General features: G+C 47.0%; 1 protein-coding gene across 1 annotated transcript in view; it reads left to right on the top strand.

Annotated features, from left to right (window-relative positions):
- Window positions 1–18,634, top strand: part of LOC144173719 (uncharacterized) — a 37,026-nt gene extending 18,392 nt beyond the window's left edge. Inside the window, exons 2-5 of the mRNA XM_077702022.1 lie at window positions 4,457–4,573; window positions 6,542–6,580; window positions 17,990–18,043; window positions 18,122–18,634. Of these exons, the coding sequence (XP_077558148.1) occupies window positions 4,457–4,573; window positions 6,542–6,580; window positions 17,990–18,043; window positions 18,122–18,163 (252 nt within the window). The 3' untranslated portion in view covers window positions 18,164–18,634. The remainder of the gene's footprint in view (window positions 1–4,456; window positions 4,574–6,541; window positions 6,581–17,989; window positions 18,044–18,121) is intronic.
- The last annotated feature ends 459 nt before the right edge of the window (window positions 18,635–19,093 follow it).

The raw sequence follows: 19,093 nt of genomic DNA, 5'->3' as shown, positions 1-19,093 counted from the left end.
CAAAAATCCTGGCTACGCGCCTGTACGCAACCCACCTGCAACGGCCTACGACAAGCTCAAAGCAGCGCTACTCGAACGCACATCACCATCTGAGCGCACGTGCCTACAGCAGCTACTTTACACCGAAGAGCTTGGCGACCGCAGACCGAGCCAACTCCTGCGGCGCATGACCCAACTCCTCGGCTCACGTGCCCAAGCCATGGACGGCGCATTGCTGCGCGAGCTCTTTCTGCAGCGCCTGCCTGCGAACGTGCAAATGGCCCTCGCAACATCGTCATCCATGGATCTGCCTTCGCTCGCGTCCCTGGCCGACAAGGTAATGGAAATAGCCAGCACAGCTTCACCTATTGCTGCTGTGACCGCGACGCCAGCATCACCCGCCCCTCGCACGAAGTCAACTCCTGCCGACGAAGGTGCGTCTGCGTCGCGTGCCAGTGTCGATCACCTGTGCGAACGACTGGAGCAACTCGTTGTCGCGGCAACGAGGCGAAACAGCACAACACATTCTGCTCGCCCGTCACGCCGACGCGACCGCTCATCTTCCCGACGCCGTGATGCCGTTCGTGGACGCAGCCCTACATCAGCCCCCGGTGTATGCGTCTACCACCGCCGTTTCGGCGCAGACGCTCGCCACTGCCTCTTGCCATGCTCATGGACGGGAAACGGACCCGGCAGACCGCTATAGCGGCGACAAGCGGTTCTGGCCCCATTGAAGAATGTCGCCTGTTTCACATCGTCGATCGTACCACCGGACAAAAGTTTCTCGTCGACACGGGAGCGCAAGTCAGCGTCTTGCCAGCTTCACGCCACGACCGCAACTCCAGCGCAGTCTTCTACCTCCAGGCAGTGAACGGCACGCGCATTCCCGTGTTCGCGCAGCGATCCCTGACTTTGAACCTGGGTCTTCGCAGAACTTTTCGGTGGATTTCTGCGGTCGCGGACGTTCGCTCTGCCATCCTTGGTGCTGACTTTCTTACCAAACATGGCCTCCTAGTCGACGTCAAGCGACGGCGACTTCTCGACTCCACGACCCTCCTCTCAGTTCAAGGCGTCGTAGCGACAGCAGCTGCTGACGTAGCGCCTTCCTGCGCTACAGTTGCTGAAGAACCGTTTGCCGCCCTGCTAAAGGAGTTCCCCACCGTCACGTCACCACCCGACTGGACTCAGCCCGTGACTCATGACGTCCGTCATCATATCACCACTACCGGACCGCCCGTTTTCTTTCGTCCGCGACGTCTCGCTCCCGACAGACTCAAGATCGCCCGTGCAGAGTTCGAGCACATGCTGGAACTTGGCATCGTCCGACCTTCTTCCAGCCGCGACGCACCACCCTTGCACATGGTGCCCAAGAAGATCGGTGACTGGCGACCTTGTGGCGACTACCGATTCTTGAACCTCTCCACCATCCCAGATCGGTACCCGCTTCCCAACATACAAGATTTCACCGCCAGTCTGCACGGTGCCACCATATTTTCAAAAATCGACCTTGTACGGGCGTACCACCAGATTCCCGTCGCTGAGGAGGACATATACAAGACGGCCATCAGCACACCTTTCGGCCTTTTCGAGTTCCTCCGAATGCCGTTCGGCCTCAGGAACGCTGCCCAAACGTTTCGATACAGTGACGCGCGGACTGCCCTTCGTCTATGCTTACGTGGACGATCTGCTGGTAGCAAGTACGTCCCTAGAGGAGCATCTTCACCATCTCCGCATTCTCCTCGAACGCTTAGCTGCCCATGGCGTTGTCATCAACGCAACGAAGAGCGAGTTCGGTGTTCCCGCCCTCGACTTTCTGGGACATCGAATGGATGCGACAGGCATTCGGCCCCTCTCCAACAAGGTCCAGGCCATTCTTGACTTCCCAACTCCAACGTCGGTCACCAAGCTTCGCCAGTTCTTGGGTCTGGTAAACTTCTACCGTCGCTTTATCAGGAACTGCGCCACTCTGCTTGAGCCTCTCGACCGCCTGCTTTCCGGGAAGCGTTCTACCACTGAATTGGACTGGAACGCCAGTGCTGAGGCAGCCTTTCATGCCATCAAACGTGCGCTGGCAAACGCCGCTCTCCTGGCTCACCCAAATCCAGGACGTCCACTCGCGCTGATGACGGACGCCTCGAGTTCTGCTGTGGGAGCTGTCCTCCAACAGCACGTAAATGGCGCGTGGCAGCCCTTGGCCTTCTTCTCAAAACGTCTAACCCCACCGCAGACCCGGTACAGTGTCTTCGGGCGTGAACTTTTGGCAATGTATCTGGCTGTGCGTCACTTCCGACATCTTCTTGAGGGTCGTCAGTTCACCATCTTCACTGACCACAAACCCTTGACGTACGCCATCAGCCGGACAGCAGATCGTTTGCGACTTGTCGACCGGAAAGCCACGACCATTCGTACCCAAAGCCTGCCGTCGCGAGCTTTTCGATGCCCTGCACAACATGGCCCATCCTGGGATTCGAGCCACGCAGAAACTCATCGCGGCTCGTTTTGTCTGGCTTCGAATGAACGCTGATGTTCGCGACTGGGTCCGCGCGTGTGCACCATGCCAACGCGCAAAGGTTCACCGGTATCCAGTTCCGCCGGCAAAGACGTTCCTACAACCTGATGAGCGCTTCGCCGTCGTGCACATTGACCTCGTCGGTCCCTTGCCCCCTTGGCAAGGCTACCGCTACCTACTGACTTGTGTGGACCGATTCACACGCGGGCCTGAAGCCACACCGCTACCCGACATCTCCGCACCCACGGTAGCGTCAGCATTCGTGTCGACGTGGGTAGCGCGCTTCGGATGCCCATCATCCATCGTCACCGACCGCGGACGGCAGTTCGAGTCTGCTTTGTTCGCCGAGCTCCTTCACCTCCTCGGCACGACTCGTTTGCGCACGGCAGCGTACCGGCCACAAACAAATGGACTCGTCGAACGCTTTCACCGCCAACTTAAGGTCGCGCTCACAGCACACAACTGCCCAACACAGTGGGTCCAGCGCTTGCCCCTCACACTTCTGGGCATACGCACCGCCTTCAAAACTGACCTGACGTGTTCTTCGGCTGAACTCGTTTTTGGAACCCAGCTTCGACTACCAGCCGACCTGTTCGAGGTACCGTCTCAAGCATCTTCCGCCGCGGACTACGTGAAATCGCTGAGATTGATCCTCGCTGACCTTCGACCGCAGCCTACATGGGAACGAAAACCCAGAGGACCTTATGTGCTTCCGGACCTTCAACAGGCAACACATGTGTTTGTGCGGTACGGACCCGTGCGCCGCCCATTGCAACCACACTACGTTGGCCCTTTCCCTGTAGTATAACGACACTCGTCAACATATGTCATCGACATCAATGGCTCTCACGACAACATAGCCCTAGAGCGCCTGAAGCCGGCATACGTCACCGCCGCCGACATCAACCCTACGAGACCTCCCACTGTGGCTGCACACCACCGTGACCATCATGTACGTTGGGGCGATCAGAGCGTCACACCAGCTCCTCTGTTGGGGGGGAGCCCTGTAGCGGCAAGCCACAGTGCCAGCGGCAGCAGCGTGACGCATGCAGGCCCACGGACGCGCTCACCCGCCGGAGGGCTCGCGCGCCCCTGGCATCAGTAGATAGAGACCCCACGGCGTTCGGAATAAACCGGCTTGCTACGTGGTCTGGTCGTCTCTGTTTCAACGCCTCCGTGGCATGCGCTCTACAATCCAATATCGCTTCTTCAGAGAGATTTCAGGGTATATTTTCGACCGCGTCTGTTACTTCTAAGCACGCGCACATGAGCGGTCGCCGGTTTATGCGTGTGCATGTTTGTATTGGAGAATCGTTGGCGCAAGGAGGATGGGCGTACACGAGCAGCTATGGTTTTCATGCCCGTACTGATGGAGGACATGATCGTTGTGCTGGTGCAAGGTTTAAACGCGGTCGTTAAACGGCCAAACGGGACCTGTCCGGAGTCCTTAGTGGTAGAGTGGTTTAGTTTGTGCGTTACACAAACAGCAAGATGCTTATGACGCGGGAGAAACACACGGAGCTCCATGTTTGCCTGCAGGAACAAAGCTGGTACCCTTCAGATGTTCATTAAGCTGATTGGCTAGAAAGTATGCTCTATCGCAAATACAACAAGCATGTTTTGTTTCGTGCAGTCCGTAAACTGCGTGCAGCTTTGCAGGTCATCCTTCTTCACAGAGTGGAAGGGAACTAATTTTATGATTTTATTTATTATTTATATTATGTTCATGAGACCTATGGTAAAAATCTTGACCCGCAGCTTGCTTGCCTTTTCTGTGCTCAAAATTTTTTCGCGAAAAATTTTGCCCGGCGTAATTAACGCACCCCTAAATTTGCATCAATTTTTTGTAAAAACTGTGCCATCATTACGCGAGTAAATACGGGAGATATGAGGAATCGAACAGCTTGAAGGAAAACGTAATGTTTTCGCAAAGGCGCACGTAAGAAGTCTCTGTTTCCTCCAAACTAGGTGGCCACCCTGAGCGAGGACCGCAACAGCGCGTGCCTGAAGCAAGTCGCCGGATCTCATGCTGACAAGGACAAAGCCAGAGAAGTTTTCTGCACCCAGAGAGAACTCTTCCAGCCGGTACGTTTCCACACGTGGCAGAGGGCTCTTGGGCGCTTTACCTGATCCGGTCCAAACAAAACTGTTATATATCGAAGCAAGCGTTTTTTTACTTGCATAGAATGCTGCACAAGCGTCTGGACCACCTGAGGTTCACCGCACAATGCGGACGAGTATGCCAGAGTTTCGGAACAAGACTGCTTCGGTGTTCACTTGTGTAATGAGAGTTTGACAAAAATCAGTTTGCTCCCCCAAATTCAAAACCACGTGGTTTTTGTTTCTCCGGAGAAACCCACTTCCCAAAAAATTAATCCCACCTCCCCTCGCGGGAACCCCTGTGCAGATGCGACGCATAGGGGGTTCCGTTGTTGATCCGTGAACCCCCTGCCGCGGCTATGACGCAACATGGCGCGGCTATGACGCAACACAATCCACTTTAATCCAATCCAATCCGAGCCAATCCAATGACCCTCACGAGAGAGTGTTCGCTATCGGAGGAGAGGGGGTGAGCGGCGGAGAGCGCAGCTGGCGCGGCGAGGAGAATGGGGGAGGGGTGTGGACGGACAACAACAACGCCGTATGGAGGGACAAGGCGAGTGAATGAGAAGCAGTCGCATCTAAAATACTGATGTGTTTGGATGCCCCGAAGCTATGAGACACACTGATACTGCAGGCCGGCAAAACAATTATACTATGCCTGGGGATCTCTACGTGTGTCGAAATCTCGACACACGCAAGTTTTTGTTTTTCGTCTACATCGGGGAATTCCCGGCACCTGGGTGGGGTGCTCGAACCCGCATCCTTGTGGTCAGCAGCCAACAGCTGAGCCACCGAGCAGTTCTTGGTGGCCACACTTTCCGGGTATGCGACCATTTAAAAGATAATTATGCAACAAGTGTGCACGTCAGTTCGGGTGTTGGCCTTCACCGTGGCGGCGCAGTGCCAAGCTTGCACAGCCGCCGCGCAAAGTCGCAAACAGCGCAAGAGGGGATGCAGGCTGCCGAGGAGGCCACATCTCGTTTGCTCAGCCTTGCACTCAAGCACTACAATACAGCTGCAAGTAGCAACATCAGTGCGCCTACCTCTCCTCATTTTGTAGCAGCGAATAGTGCGGTGATGGTGTTGACTGATCTGAAGGGTGAGTTACGAAATTAATGGCGCGAAATAGAAAAGCACCGAATTAAATTGACCGCGCGTTTCAGCAGCGGATGGTCGAACCGAAATTTCGTCGTGAACCGGTACCGTTATTTCTTTTTTCGGTTCAGTTATGGTTAGGGTTCATCGGGATCAAAAAATAGCCGTCCGGGTTCGGTTTCAGTTCCGGCAAAAATATGGGTTCTGTTCTGGTTTTCGATTCGGTTGGGTTCCGGTTCGACACCCTGGTTCAAACATGGGCGTCCTCGTCGTTCCCTCCTTTTCATCAGCATTTCAGTGCTTCCTGTTAACTTACGTGCACGTGAAACACCTGCACAGCACGTATGCATGTACTGTTATTTCTTTCTTTTAAATAAAATATTTAGTCGTGAAACTGCGCTCGTTCGTGCCCTATCTCGTCCTCACCCGTTTCGCAGTTAAAATTTACTTCTCCATCACATACAGAGTACACGATGCCGGAGGGAGGTTTCGAAAGCTGTTTCAAGGTTCAGCTTGACCGAGCTGCTGGGGGACCCGTTTTGGCAGCTGCGCAATTGAGTGTATAAAACCTCCAGTTTTCAGCAGTACATGAACACTGGAGAATCGTCAGTCTTTTCCGCGTGTTTCAAGTGTTCGCTTGGTACCGTACGCTGATAATGGGACAGGCGGCGCGTGCCCCCAATAATGCTTGAGCACGAGCTGAATGATAGTGAAATTAAAGTGGACATGCGCCGAATGGCTTTTAGCTTATGAGCGTTCATATGCCCCCTTTTTTGCTTCCGTCGAGGCACAAGCACCAAGGCTGCTTGGATGTACAGTAATTAATGCCTTGTGCTGCTTTTTTTTTCTTTGCAGTACATGGACTGCGTAATGGAAAACCAAAGAGAAATGCTGGTAAGTACTCCCCGTTTTAGTTACTCGCTTCGTTCTCAGAAGTTTCGTATTACTCACTTCGTATTCAGAATCGTTTAGTTACTCACTAAACGATTCTGTGAAATAATAGCTTCCCAATCACGTACATTTTCGGACTGCAAAACAGTGGGTGCAAATTTCCTACCCGCAAGTTCCTTGTGTTCTTTTTGTAACATATGGGCGAGTAGGTAGCGTTTTATCTTAACGCGTAAATCACAGGAAAAGATGTTCAAGGGCCTGACACGCATTCATATCGCGGCTCCCATCGATATGGATATTTTGCTTGCCTCTTTGCGGTCAGCTTCAACCTGTCTCCCACGTTTTGCGACGCTGCTCATTTTTGCCGCCGCGTAATGGGATGTTTAGGGAACAGGGGAAGGTAAGGGTTAATAGAGAATACGCTGGATTTGCTGATGACGTTGCCTACTCGGAAGACGAATCGTAAAGCATGCTTACCGCTCTGTACAAGCATTGTAGAATCATCGCGGGCCTGAAAATTAATATGCAGAAAACAAAAGTAATGATGACTAACCTCGGGACAGCACAGCGGTTTGAGATAGGTGGCGAGGCATTGGAAGTGGTAAGCCAATATATCTACTCAGGCCAAGTAGTGACCACGGATCCCGCCATGAGGCAGAGATAATTCGAAGGATAAGAATAGGATGTAGGGCATTCGCAAGGCATTCTCCGATAATGAATGGCAGCCTACCATCGTCCCTGAAGAGGAAGCTGCATCTTACCGGTACTCACCTACGAGGCAGAAACTTGGAGGTTCACTAAAAGGGTTCAACTTAAATTGGGGACGACTCAGCGAGCGATGGAACAGAAGATGGCATGTGTAACGTTAAGGGACAAGAAGAGACTGGGATGGGTCAGGGAACAAACACGTATTAAGGGCATATTAGTAGAAATGGGTGTCGGCAGGGCATGTAATGCGAAGGCAAGGTAACCGTTGGTCATTAAGGGCAACAGAGTGGATCCCTAGAGAAGGCAAGCGTTGCAGGGGGCGGGAGAAAGTTATATGGGCAAATGAGATCAAGAAGTTTGCGGAGATAAATTGGTCGCAGTTAGCACAGGACCGGGATAGTTGAAGATCTATGGGAGAGGCCTTTGTCCTGCAGTGCATGAACATAGACAGGCTGATGATGATGATTCTGATGGTGATGATGATGAATAGGAGATGTGAAGATGGTGAATTTCGGCGCTGTCTGTTCATTCGTTTGGCTGCGTTCTCTCTATTGCTGAGTTTAAGCTCGTGCTAAGGCACTAACCTATTCTTCACATCTGATAATATAATTAAACTTCACTCAATGGTAAATGTTTGCTTGGAACAATTATCAAATTGCTTATTAGACAACAAACCGCAACTTAACGCTACAAAGACAACTTACATGATATTTAGGTCGTACAATAAAAATGTCGAGAAAGAAACCCCGATTATATTCAGCGGAACCAAGTTAAACCGAGTGACAGAACAGAAGTTCTTAGGTGTTTTGTTTCAGAAAAAGAAGTCAGAAGTTTGAAAGGATTTTATTAGGCAAGAGATAAATTACAAAATTTTTGTATACAGAAGGAGGTCCCATAGTCAATGACTGAATCGAGACCTCCTATATTAGTGAACACAAAAAATCTAATAGAAACAGCAAACAGGAGTAGCAAAAAGCATAACAAGATACCTCGTAGGCAACACAAGGTATTCGACAACAGAACAGCGAAAAAGAAACAAAAGCGAAAATTTACAGGGAAAGAAAAGAGGGTAATTCAACACTCCTAAGTAATTGTGTGATTTTTACAAGTTGCAAAATAGTAAAGAAGCGAACGCAAAAGGAAATTACATCTATTTGCAGAAATATACAACAAGCCCCGATGAATTGCTTAATCGGTAGACGGGTGTGAAGAGGTTGGCATGAATGAGAGAGGTGAAAAAGTAAAAAGGTAAAACAGCGACAAAAAATAAGAACTAATCAGAATTATGCTGCATGTGGCATAGATGTGAGGAAAGAGTTCAGTTCTTCAGTTTCAAGAACAACTTTCGTGGAATACGCATATTGCTCACCTGTCCACCGAACTCTCTAAAAGTATAGGTCTCAAATATAGAATCGGCCATTTGATACCATTTGGTTGAAACAAAACTTATACAACGCTCTCATTTATTCGAAACAATGCTACGGGATTTTGGTGTGGGGAGCCACAACTAAAACTAATTATATAACAGGCTCATTGTATTACAAAAAGGAATTTTGCGCATATATATAGATTGTCATGGCTGTTACGCAGATATGAGGACAAATCCTTTATTATCTGAATATTCAATGCTTCGAGCGGACCAAATCTATTACATCAAGGTTCTGCACACCATTTATAAGCAAAAGACCCACAATCAAGTTAACAATAACTCTGGCTACCATACCGCACATTCCAAAAATAAGAACAAACTATGGTGAGCAATCTTTCCTGTACCAGTCGACTGAAATAATAAATAAATAAAAATTAAACTTCCGCGCCAGTGAACCCACGTTTAAAAAACAGGCCAAAGAAATGTTACTTCAGCGAAACGCTCTCAATATGATATATAATTAAGTGTTTGAAGTATATGTCTGTATGTTCTCCTAAAGGTTGAAATTAGAACAATTACAAACTAAAATACATTAATACGCAATTATGACGAAGTAGTGCAATTGTTGAAAGTTAATGCGTACGAATTACTGCGTTTGTGTGTACACTGTGATTCTTCTGCGAATTTTAGACCTATGCTTTGTATAATACACAGGAAATGTAGTAATGACCTTGCTTTGTGCTATATTTCTACATGTTTGAACTTGTGAACAGCGCTGTTATTAAGTACACTGTAAATCGGGTGGCCTCTGACAGGCCACGTCCGCCTTTAGTCTCAGCTTCCCCTTGGTTTTGCAAAGAAATAAATATCAAGAAAAAAAGGATCCGTGCTATAAAACCTCCCCTTACGCCCTTTCTTCCGACTACTATTTTCTGTGCGGGCCATGCATACAGGCGCTTGCGGTAAAGAGCTGGGCTGTAAAAATTTGAAAGTCGTGAGGAGCATTGAAAGGGGGCAGCATCACTCGGTTTTGCAATGGCGCTGTTTATGGCTACGGTTCCGTGGATTCTTTGAAGGGACAGATTTTTGTCGAGTGTATTTCCTCCGTCCCAAATGAAAGCGCAACGCTTCAAACGGCTTAACCCGAAACGGTTGCGCTGATAGCCCCTCAGAGCTTTAGAAATTGGAATGTTTAGATCTACCAGCAGCCGTGTCCCGCCGATGCTGGCAACCGTGGCACTGAGCCGTGCGACAACTGCACGCGAGATGACAAGATGTATATTCTCTTCCCTCTGATTCTTGGGGTTTTAACAAGATAAAACTTGCTTCCGGATCAAACAATAATGTGGAACCGTTCCTGTTACTTTATGTGGTTTTTGAATCTCGCGTTGAAACCGGCGGAGTTTTTTTTTATTGCGTCATTTTGCCACAGGGCATAAGTAACAAGGAAACAATGGACAAAACAGGGCAGAAGTACGATGCAGCAGGAAAGAAAGAAACACAATGACGCGGGCACTACAGGAAACTATAGAGTCCCGTTTCGGAAATGAATTCCGAGAGTTTCTCGTAAAGTAGGTTGTACGTCCACCGATGAATATCGGCAGGGCCGCCTGGGTGATGTCCCGTGGCCCCATGTGCCGAGCTCAGGCTGGTGGGAGCCCTGGACATGTCCCTATGAAGTGTTCCAATGTCGCCTCAGCAACAGGGGCAGGGCAGTATAGGCGTAGGTGGGGCAGGGATCCGCAAGACTAGAAGTCCCCGTTGCTCGCACAGCAGGCGTCAGTGCGACGCACTCAATGCAGCAAAAACAAACATATGAACACTGGGAGAAATAGAACATAAAAAGTACAGCGCATGCACGAACACAAGAATGATAAATGTAGATTAGCTCGAAATAACGCGTAAAAAGAAACTCAGAAGAAGCAAAAACAAACAAATCTCTGTAAAAAAAGATTAATCTGTCAGAAGTTATACAATAAAAAAGCAATAGTTTTGTTTTCAATTCATAACTTCTGCGAGTATTAGTTGATTAAATTTAACAGCATCAGTGACGGTGGCTATGTGTGATGGCAATGTGTTCCAGTCAATTATCGTACGCGGAAGGAATGACCGTGAATAGTTCAAACCATGACATGCTAAACGCTTAACTTTGAAAGACTGGTCGTGTCTAGGAAGAATGGAAGCTGGTGAAGAAAAGAAATCGTCATGAAGCAATGGGTGGTGATAAAGTTTATGAAAATGAAATTACAGCTGTTCCACTCTACGTGAAAACTGTTGGAAATGCAGAGCACTGATTCGCCATAATGGGCTGTAGCGCCGTTATCCGCTCACTGCTACCACCCGACGCATTTCAAATTTCCCGCCTTCGCAGTGCTCGCGCGCCCCCTGCCTGAAACTGCGCCAGCAGGAGTTCTGTTCTTTTTGTGCTTGTTTTCCCTCCCGCATCGCCGCCCGACGTTCACGAATGGCTGCGGCTTCTCGCTGGCGAAGTTCGGCGTCGGCGGCTCACTTGCGGCGCTTGCGCTCAGCATCCGCAGCACGCCGCCGCGCCGCCTTCTCTTCCCGCGTAGACATTGTCGATGAAGTCGATGGTGAAACGTGAAACGTGCCGTGAACCCCCTGCCGCGGCTATGACGCAACGTGGAGCGGCTATGACGCAACGTGGCGCGGCTATGACGCAACACAATCCAACACAATCCACTTCAATCCAATCCAATCCAATCCAAGCCAATCCAATCCAATCCAAGCCAATCCAATCCAATCCAATCCAATCCAATCGAATCCAATCCAATGCCAGACCGACGGGGAGCGATGCGGACTACGGACGCCAACGCGGGTGACATCGTGAGTTACTGAAATGCTCTGCATTTAAAAGTGATAACCTTGAAGCTGTGCGTCGCTGCGACAGGTCGAGCAGTTTTCAGAATTTTCATGGTGATAAAGTTTATGAAAAAGTGATAACCTTGAAACTGTGCGTCGCTGCGACAGTTGGAGCAGTTTTCAGAATTTTCAAGGCTGTGATACTGGAATGACGGAAGTAGTCGGAAAAGATGTAGCGAACTGCGCGGTTTTGAAGTGATTCGATGTTGATTATGTAAGCTTGGTAAGAGTCCCAAATGGCTGATGCATACTCGATTTTTGGCCGTATAAGTGTGATGTAAGCGGGTTTACGTAGGTGCGATGGGGCATGCCTCAAGTTATGCTTTAAAGACCTATAGTGAGCGGTTAGCCGATGCAAGTACGACGTTAATGTGATGATTCCAGGATAAGTCCGAACTGAGGTAAACACCAATGTACTTGTAATTAGTAGTAAGTTCAACTGGAGTATTATTTAAAGAGTACGAGGCTTAAATGCGAGATGCTCGGAGATTTGCTTTGTTTTAGAATTATTAAGGCACATTAACCATTTAGAGCACCGAGAGCTTATACCATCTAGGTCAGCCTGGAAGGCCTGTTCATCATCTTTGCACAAAATTTTGCGATAGATTACGCAATCGTCCGCAAAAAGCCTGATCTGAGATTAAGTCGTGTTAGGCAAATCATTAATGAAAAAAAAAAGCACCAGCACGCTGCCCTGAGGAACGCCTGAGTACACTTCCCCAAAAGAACAGAAACTGTTATTAACGGATGTGGACTGAAGTCTTCTTGAAAGGAAATTTTTTATCCATGCGAGTACATGCGGGTGATGTTAAGCTGTGTTAATTTGATTAGCAACTTGTGATGAGGAACCCGGTAAAAGGCTTCGGAAAAATCAAGAAAAATTGCGTCAGTTTGTATGACAGCGTCAATGGAAGAACGTAAATCGTGAATGAACCCGGCCAGTTGAGTGTCGCACGAGTAGCTCTTTCGAATGCCGTGCTGGTACTTGAAAATGATGTGCAATGAAAATGAAAATTGAAAGTGATGTCTAGGTAGTTAATTATGTGCGAGTGAATGACATGTTCGAGAAGTTTGCAAAGTGTGCTTGTTAACGATATAGGTCTATAATTAAGTGGGGATGAACGATTGCCAGATTTAAAGATGGCTATTTAAAGATGGGTACCGATTCGCCAGTCATCGGGGATTAAGCCAGATGACAAGCATTGAGTGAAAATAGGTGATAAGATACGATGGATGCCTTGAGAAACATTTTTTAGTATTTTGTGATTGAATCCAAGGTGATCAGATGCTGAAGTGGTTTTAAGTTTGCTGAGTAAAGAAAGTATACCAGCCTCGTTAATAACTATTTCGGGCATTGAAGCGTTAACAGCTGGTGATGTGGCGTCATCGAGTAAACACTGAAGAAAAGGTGTTATTCAGGACCTGCGCGCACACGTCCTCGGAAATTGCGAGATTGGTATTGACTGGTATTGGTATTACAATACAGTTGAACTGCTTCTTGTGGAGAGTGCCAAACTTCTTTACTTGTGAAGGGGCCTGGCAGTTGCAGACTTTCATTTCATTTTCTTTTATTTGTCAAATCATACAAGGATCATCAGACTGTTTGGACCCGTAGCCAATGGCTAGTCCTGGGTCCAAAAAGAAAAAGTATGCAGTGATGCAGGCTTTCTGCTACAGAAAATTAAAAAACTAACACTCCAAAACACAGACTGTTGTAAAACACTAGTACAAGCATTTTTAACATGCAATATTCGTGCCCAGCAATAACATTTATAATCGCGATAGTTTGAAAAGATGCACCAATGCAGGAAAATCACTAAAATGGACATAATATCATCAAAGACAGCTAACAAACATTTATGTAGCCAAACAATACCAATACCGGTATTTCCAAATACAATACAAATACAAACATTCAATGCTAGGCCACAACAAGATTCAAAATCCAGAACAGCAGCACAGATATCAAAGAATGCACAAACCAAATAACCATCCAGCACGTATGGTATTTCTGTTACCACAAAACGACGTGCCAGGAAAGAAAATCGCAAAGTTAGCTCGCATCATTCAAGCTTAGACAAATTTTTTTAATGAAAGTATTAAAATTTTGGGCTTTTTTTATTTCAGGTGGCAAGCTGTTCCATATTTTTGCTCCTATGAACGGCAACTGACGTTCTCCGTACGCGTTGTTTGTGGGGAGCAGATTGAAATTACCAGACGCAGCATTTCTAGTGGGCCGAGAAGTAGTGTAAAACAAGGATGCATTGAAAGGGTTATTGTGTCGTATGATGTTATTTACGCAGCTGGCTGTCTTTGCTTGACGCAATGCATCAAAATGTAGAATTTCCATATCGTGAAACAGTGGTTTACTCGGATGATCAGGCTTAGAGTATGTTATTGTTTTTAGCGATCTTTTCTGTAATTTCCGAATAGGTTCTAGGTAACTCTTATAAGTCCATCCCCAAGATTCAATGCAATATGTAATGTGAGAGTGGATGAATGCGAAGTATAATGTTCGTAAAATGTCTTTATCGAAGTAGTCACGGGCCTGCAGCAAAGCATAACATCCGGACGCCAACCTAGTACAAATTTCCGCTACATGATTTTGCCAGTTTAAGTGGTTATCGAAATAAACGCCAAGGTACTTGTAAGAGGTTGCATGAAGAAGAGAATGGTTGTTGATAGCTATTTTGATGGAGTTAACGTTTACGGTCTTGTTACGAGAATGAAAAATTGTATATTTAGTTTTGTTAGTATTAGCTGTTAGTTTGTTGGCACAAAACAATTTCGAAATTCTTGATAACTCTCAGTTTGTTTTATATTCAACTGCTTCGATAGTGTTACCTGTAATAATTATTGCAGTGTCATCAGGGTACATCAAAATGTCTGAGCAATGTAAGGATAATGGCGGATCGCTTATATACTAAGAGTAGAATCAGGGCCCAAGGACGGATCCCTGTGGAACTCCAGTTTGTATAGGCTGCGGCGAAGAACATACATTGTTAATGCAAACTATTTGGTACCGGTCATAAAAATAACTTGAGAATAGGTCAAAAGATGTATTTCTAAAGCCGTAGTGCTTCAATTTGACTAATAGAATTGAGTGATCTACGGTGTCGAATGCTTTTTGTAAGTCTAAGTACACGACAGCCACCAATTTGTCATTGTTTAGGGCAGAGTTAATTGCTTGTGTAAAGACAGCACCGCGGTTGATGTTGAGTACTGGGAACTGTTGTGGGCAAATTATGTGATATTTATCTAGAAATTTATGTATTCGGGCTACAAGAATTTTCTTATATAGATTGTTAAGGACGCTTAGCACGGATATTGGCCGATAACTAGATGGGTCAGCGGGGTCTCCGTCTTTGTAGATCGGTGCGACCCTAGCTTTTTTAAAAGACATGGGTACATAGAAGCATGCAGAGAATGATTGAAAATGTACATAAGATAGGGCACAGGATATAAATGTTTTCCTTCAGCAACCGCACCGTGATGCGGTCTGGTCAAGCAGCCTTATTCGTAGACATGTTTAATAGAACAGCTTCAATATCATTGGATTCAATGTCATACATATAGAAAGTGTTGGTTAAGGGGTGGCCTTGAGAGGGGTTGATTGATTGATTGATTGATTGATTGATTGATTGATTGATTGATTGATTGATTGATTGATTGATTGATTGATTGATTGATTGATTGATTGATTGATTGATTGATTGATTGATTGATTGATTGATTGATTGATTGATTGATTGTAGGGTTTAACGCGCTGACTCAACGCAGGCGATGAGGCGCGCCGTAGTGGAGGGCTCCGGATTAATTTTGACCACATGGGGATCTTTAACGTGCGCCGAAATCTCGTACACACGGGCGTTTTTGGTTTTCGCCTTCATCATAAAAGCGGCCGCCGCGGCCGGGAATCGAACCCGCGACCTCGTGCTCAGCAGCAGAACCCTTTAATGGGTTCTCAGTCGAATTGTCAAATTTTGCTGCCAAGGCAGGGGCCGACGCTCGTGAAAATTTGATTAAAGCTGCCAACAATGTTTCTGTCTATCAATTCGGGCAGAACCTGCTGTTTTGGCCTGTTGCCAGAAACTTCTTTAACTATTTCCCACATTTTTTTAGTATAACCATTTGCTTGTTGTATGAGACGGCTATAATATTCTTTTTTGCGTATTCTAATAACTGCCACTGATTTATTACGCATCACTTTATAATTACGTAGGTAATACCCGTTGTGTTTATTCTTCTTCCATTTATGATACCAGTAGTCTTTTTGTTTTAGGGTAGAGAGGATGTAATCAGTCATCCATGGGCACAGTCGTTCCTGGTACGACCCAGTAGATATAGTTTTGCTGCTGTTGGCAATGACGCTAGTGAGATTGCCAATCAAGTTACATAATTCGACGTTAACACGTCGTCGTTGTATATTAAATTAGGGTCTAATGACAAAAGCTTGTCCCGTGCTAAAGCATAGTCTACTCTAGTTGAAGGTGCTGTTTTCTGTGGCTTTGGTTGGATCAGATCATTGGTAGTCACGGAGATAGGAAGGTGATCAGAAATGGGCACATCATACACGTCAGCTTTGGCATGTGAGGGTACATTAGTTAAAACATGGTCAATTAATGTACCGGATTTAGCCGTTTGTCGCGTAGGAACGGTATTTAGGTTCAAGTAATTATAGGACTCTAGCAGATATGTGTATTCTTTCTGAGTTGTAATAAGGACTTCGCAAGCTTCAGAAAATTGACAGGGTTCATAAGAATATCTGGTTTGGTGGCACTTTACCATAAGGAAGTTGCGGACAGTCTTATTGGAAAGACATGACCGAAATTCGGTTCTCGTCTTCGTAACCGTGCCAGAGTCCTTCAATCCTTTTAAGGTGCTAAAGATCCTTCCACAATCAGCATTGCTGCTGGGAATGAATGGCAAGTAGCTGGAGCACCACCTTGGCATTCTACCAAATTTCACTTCCCCATCAACGACAATTGCGTCTTCCATTTCCCGTTGGCCTTCGTCCCGCACATCTTACTATGGCACTTCGAATATGCTTAGCGGTGCTCTACGGTACGGATACAATGAGTGACAAGTATGGTGGCGAGCGCTCTTCCGCAGTTGCGCAACTGCCGCCACAGTAGAAAACACTCATGTATGCGCGTGATTAAACAAACCAACCTCTGAGCTGGGGTGGACACTTTTTGGGAGATTTCAGATAGCATTCGTAAAATCGGGAGGTGGCGTCAAAATTCGGGAGCCTCCCGGACAATTCCGGAGAGCTGGCCGGTTGCATATGCAAGGGATGTACGGGCAGGAAAATTCTTCATGAGCAAAGCGAAAAGTTCTCGATCCGGAATGGATACAACTGGGAGATACCATTTAGCCAAAATTGTTCACAGCATGTATGGAGGTGGTACTCAGGAAGCTTGCCGGGGAAAACGCAAGATTACAGATAAGCGCAGAATACTTGAGCCATTGGAGGCTAGTAGGGCTAGAAAATAGATGCGGATAACTGTATTCATAAACATCCACGCTGAAAGCGCCCTCTTCGGCACAGGTAATGGAACGCTAGACCGCTAGACAGGTTGTCCGTGCTGATCCCAACCCCTAGAAAGAAATCTGGCGCTGAATAGGCATGGGCTGGAGTGCACTCGGCAAGCACTCCCAAATAATGAAAAGTCAACTACCTAAAAGTCAACTACCTCTATCACTCTTTTATTCAACCAATGCGTTCTACCGGCGATAACATACTGAGCGAAATCGCGCCTTACTGAGAAAACTCACGTTGGGCCATGGAACAATGGGTGGTAGGATTAACGGTTGGGAGCAGAAAAACGAGCTTCCTGGATCAAGCAACAAACTGGAGGGCAAGATATCACGGTCCAATTTTTTGTAAAAAAAGAAAAGGGCTGCAGTTGTACCACAGTGGAACCGAGTGGGACGGAGTGAGGAAACTGGGAAGCCAGTGCAGGACAATGGGAGAGCCCTTCTTCCCACAGGGTTGTTGACGCTTTTTACTTATGGAGGCCGCACTTCACCTTTCTGTTTTATTTTGTCTGGACATGATCAACAGCATCACTGCTTACTGTGTTACCGGTTATACCCTGGTGGTACCTGTAGGCCCGCTTCACGAACATGAGTGCAGTGAAAGTACGTGGGCCACAAAACCTTACCATAATCTATTTTAAGACCTCATTTTTAAACCTAAAGCAGCAAATTTGCAGGGCTCATTTTCTGTAGGGGCAAATTTGTCCTTGACAGTCATTCCAGAAAAACACGAATAAAAAATTGAAAACGGTGCTCTCGACTGGTGCTCCCGTGTGCATTTCAAACCCCTCACACCCAGACCGGCACACTGGCTGGCCCGGTTGTAGGCGATGCATATCTGCAGCAAAACTGGTTTGGTTGGAGCCACACGGTGTTTCTTGTACTGCAGCAACAAACTTTTGCGTGTGTTGCAGAGAGCCTACTCGAAACTGTCACCGCTGGAGCTTCGAGCAGTCCGGGATGGACTGGTGAGGAATTCGCCCTTGGTTTTCCCAGAGACACTTTCTCTGGGGCATCGCACGAGATGGCCCTTTTCCCCCTTCCAGGTCTGCATGCTGACCACCTGGAATGAGCTGCTGCGAACGTAGTCCCACACGCCTTCAGAGAAAAGCTTCCTTAGGAAACTCTCGGACCCTCTTCTGGGCACAGTGGCCATCACACGCACAGTACATCTCGTGGGCACATTTGTGAAAAAAATTTTGTATACAGTTGCGGCGTGAAGGGGCAAGTGCTGTTTGCAGTGTTTGCAGGCCAGAATAAATATTGCTGGTTTTGCGGAAAAAAAGCCTGATATCAACAGCGTGGCGACTCGCTATGATAAAATTGTGAGAAATTTCCTCCGGATACCAACAAAAATAACCGGTTCGCCTCCATGTTTGACAAGCGCTCATCACCTAGTGGTAAACAAGTCAAGGCAGTTTTGTTGATGACAGTAAAGATCTCCTGGCGGCACTCCCATGCGGCTTCTGGAACAAATTCGGAAAACATTTACGAAAGTACAATACATATTTTTTGAACTCGGTGAAACAAATAAAAATGTTTTAAACAAATATAGCCCTTGCTTTGACTCCAATATGCATCTTGCAAAATATAATGATACATAAACTAAACAGATTTCTTGTGTATGTGCTGGAAGACCAACACAGAAAATTTTAACTTTCCTGCCCTCTGGAAAAGCAGGGCTTTTGGGTAGTCTAGTAGTCTGGTTAGTCTGGTCACAAAAAAATGTGCAAAGTATGGCATGACATTGTAGAAGAGTAGATTTCCTTTGCAGCGGTAATTGATAATAATTTCAATTGATTAGTTGATAGTGGGGTTTAACGCGTTGACGCTTCACAGGCGATGAGGCGCGCAGTAGTGGAGGGCTCCGGATTAATTTTGACCACCTTGGATCTTTAAAGGAGTAGGGACACGGAATTTCAAGGCAGAGATAACTATGTAAAATGCTTCCTTTCTATCAGGAGCAGGGTACTCCCCAGAAAGTATAGAGAGGTAGCCATATTGAGAATGTGGCGGGG

This window comes from Haemaphysalis longicornis, unplaced genomic scaffold, assembly GCF_048455015.1.
Source record: "Haemaphysalis longicornis isolate Haplotype H1 unplaced genomic scaffold, Haemaphysalis longicornis Haplotype H1 scaffold_3, whole genome shotgun sequence".
In the NCBI taxonomy this organism is placed as follows: domain Eukaryota; kingdom Metazoa; phylum Arthropoda; class Arachnida; order Ixodida; family Ixodidae; genus Haemaphysalis; species Haemaphysalis longicornis.
Note: the sequence above shows the minus strand (reverse complement) of the source record. Positions and strands in the feature narration are given on the sequence as shown.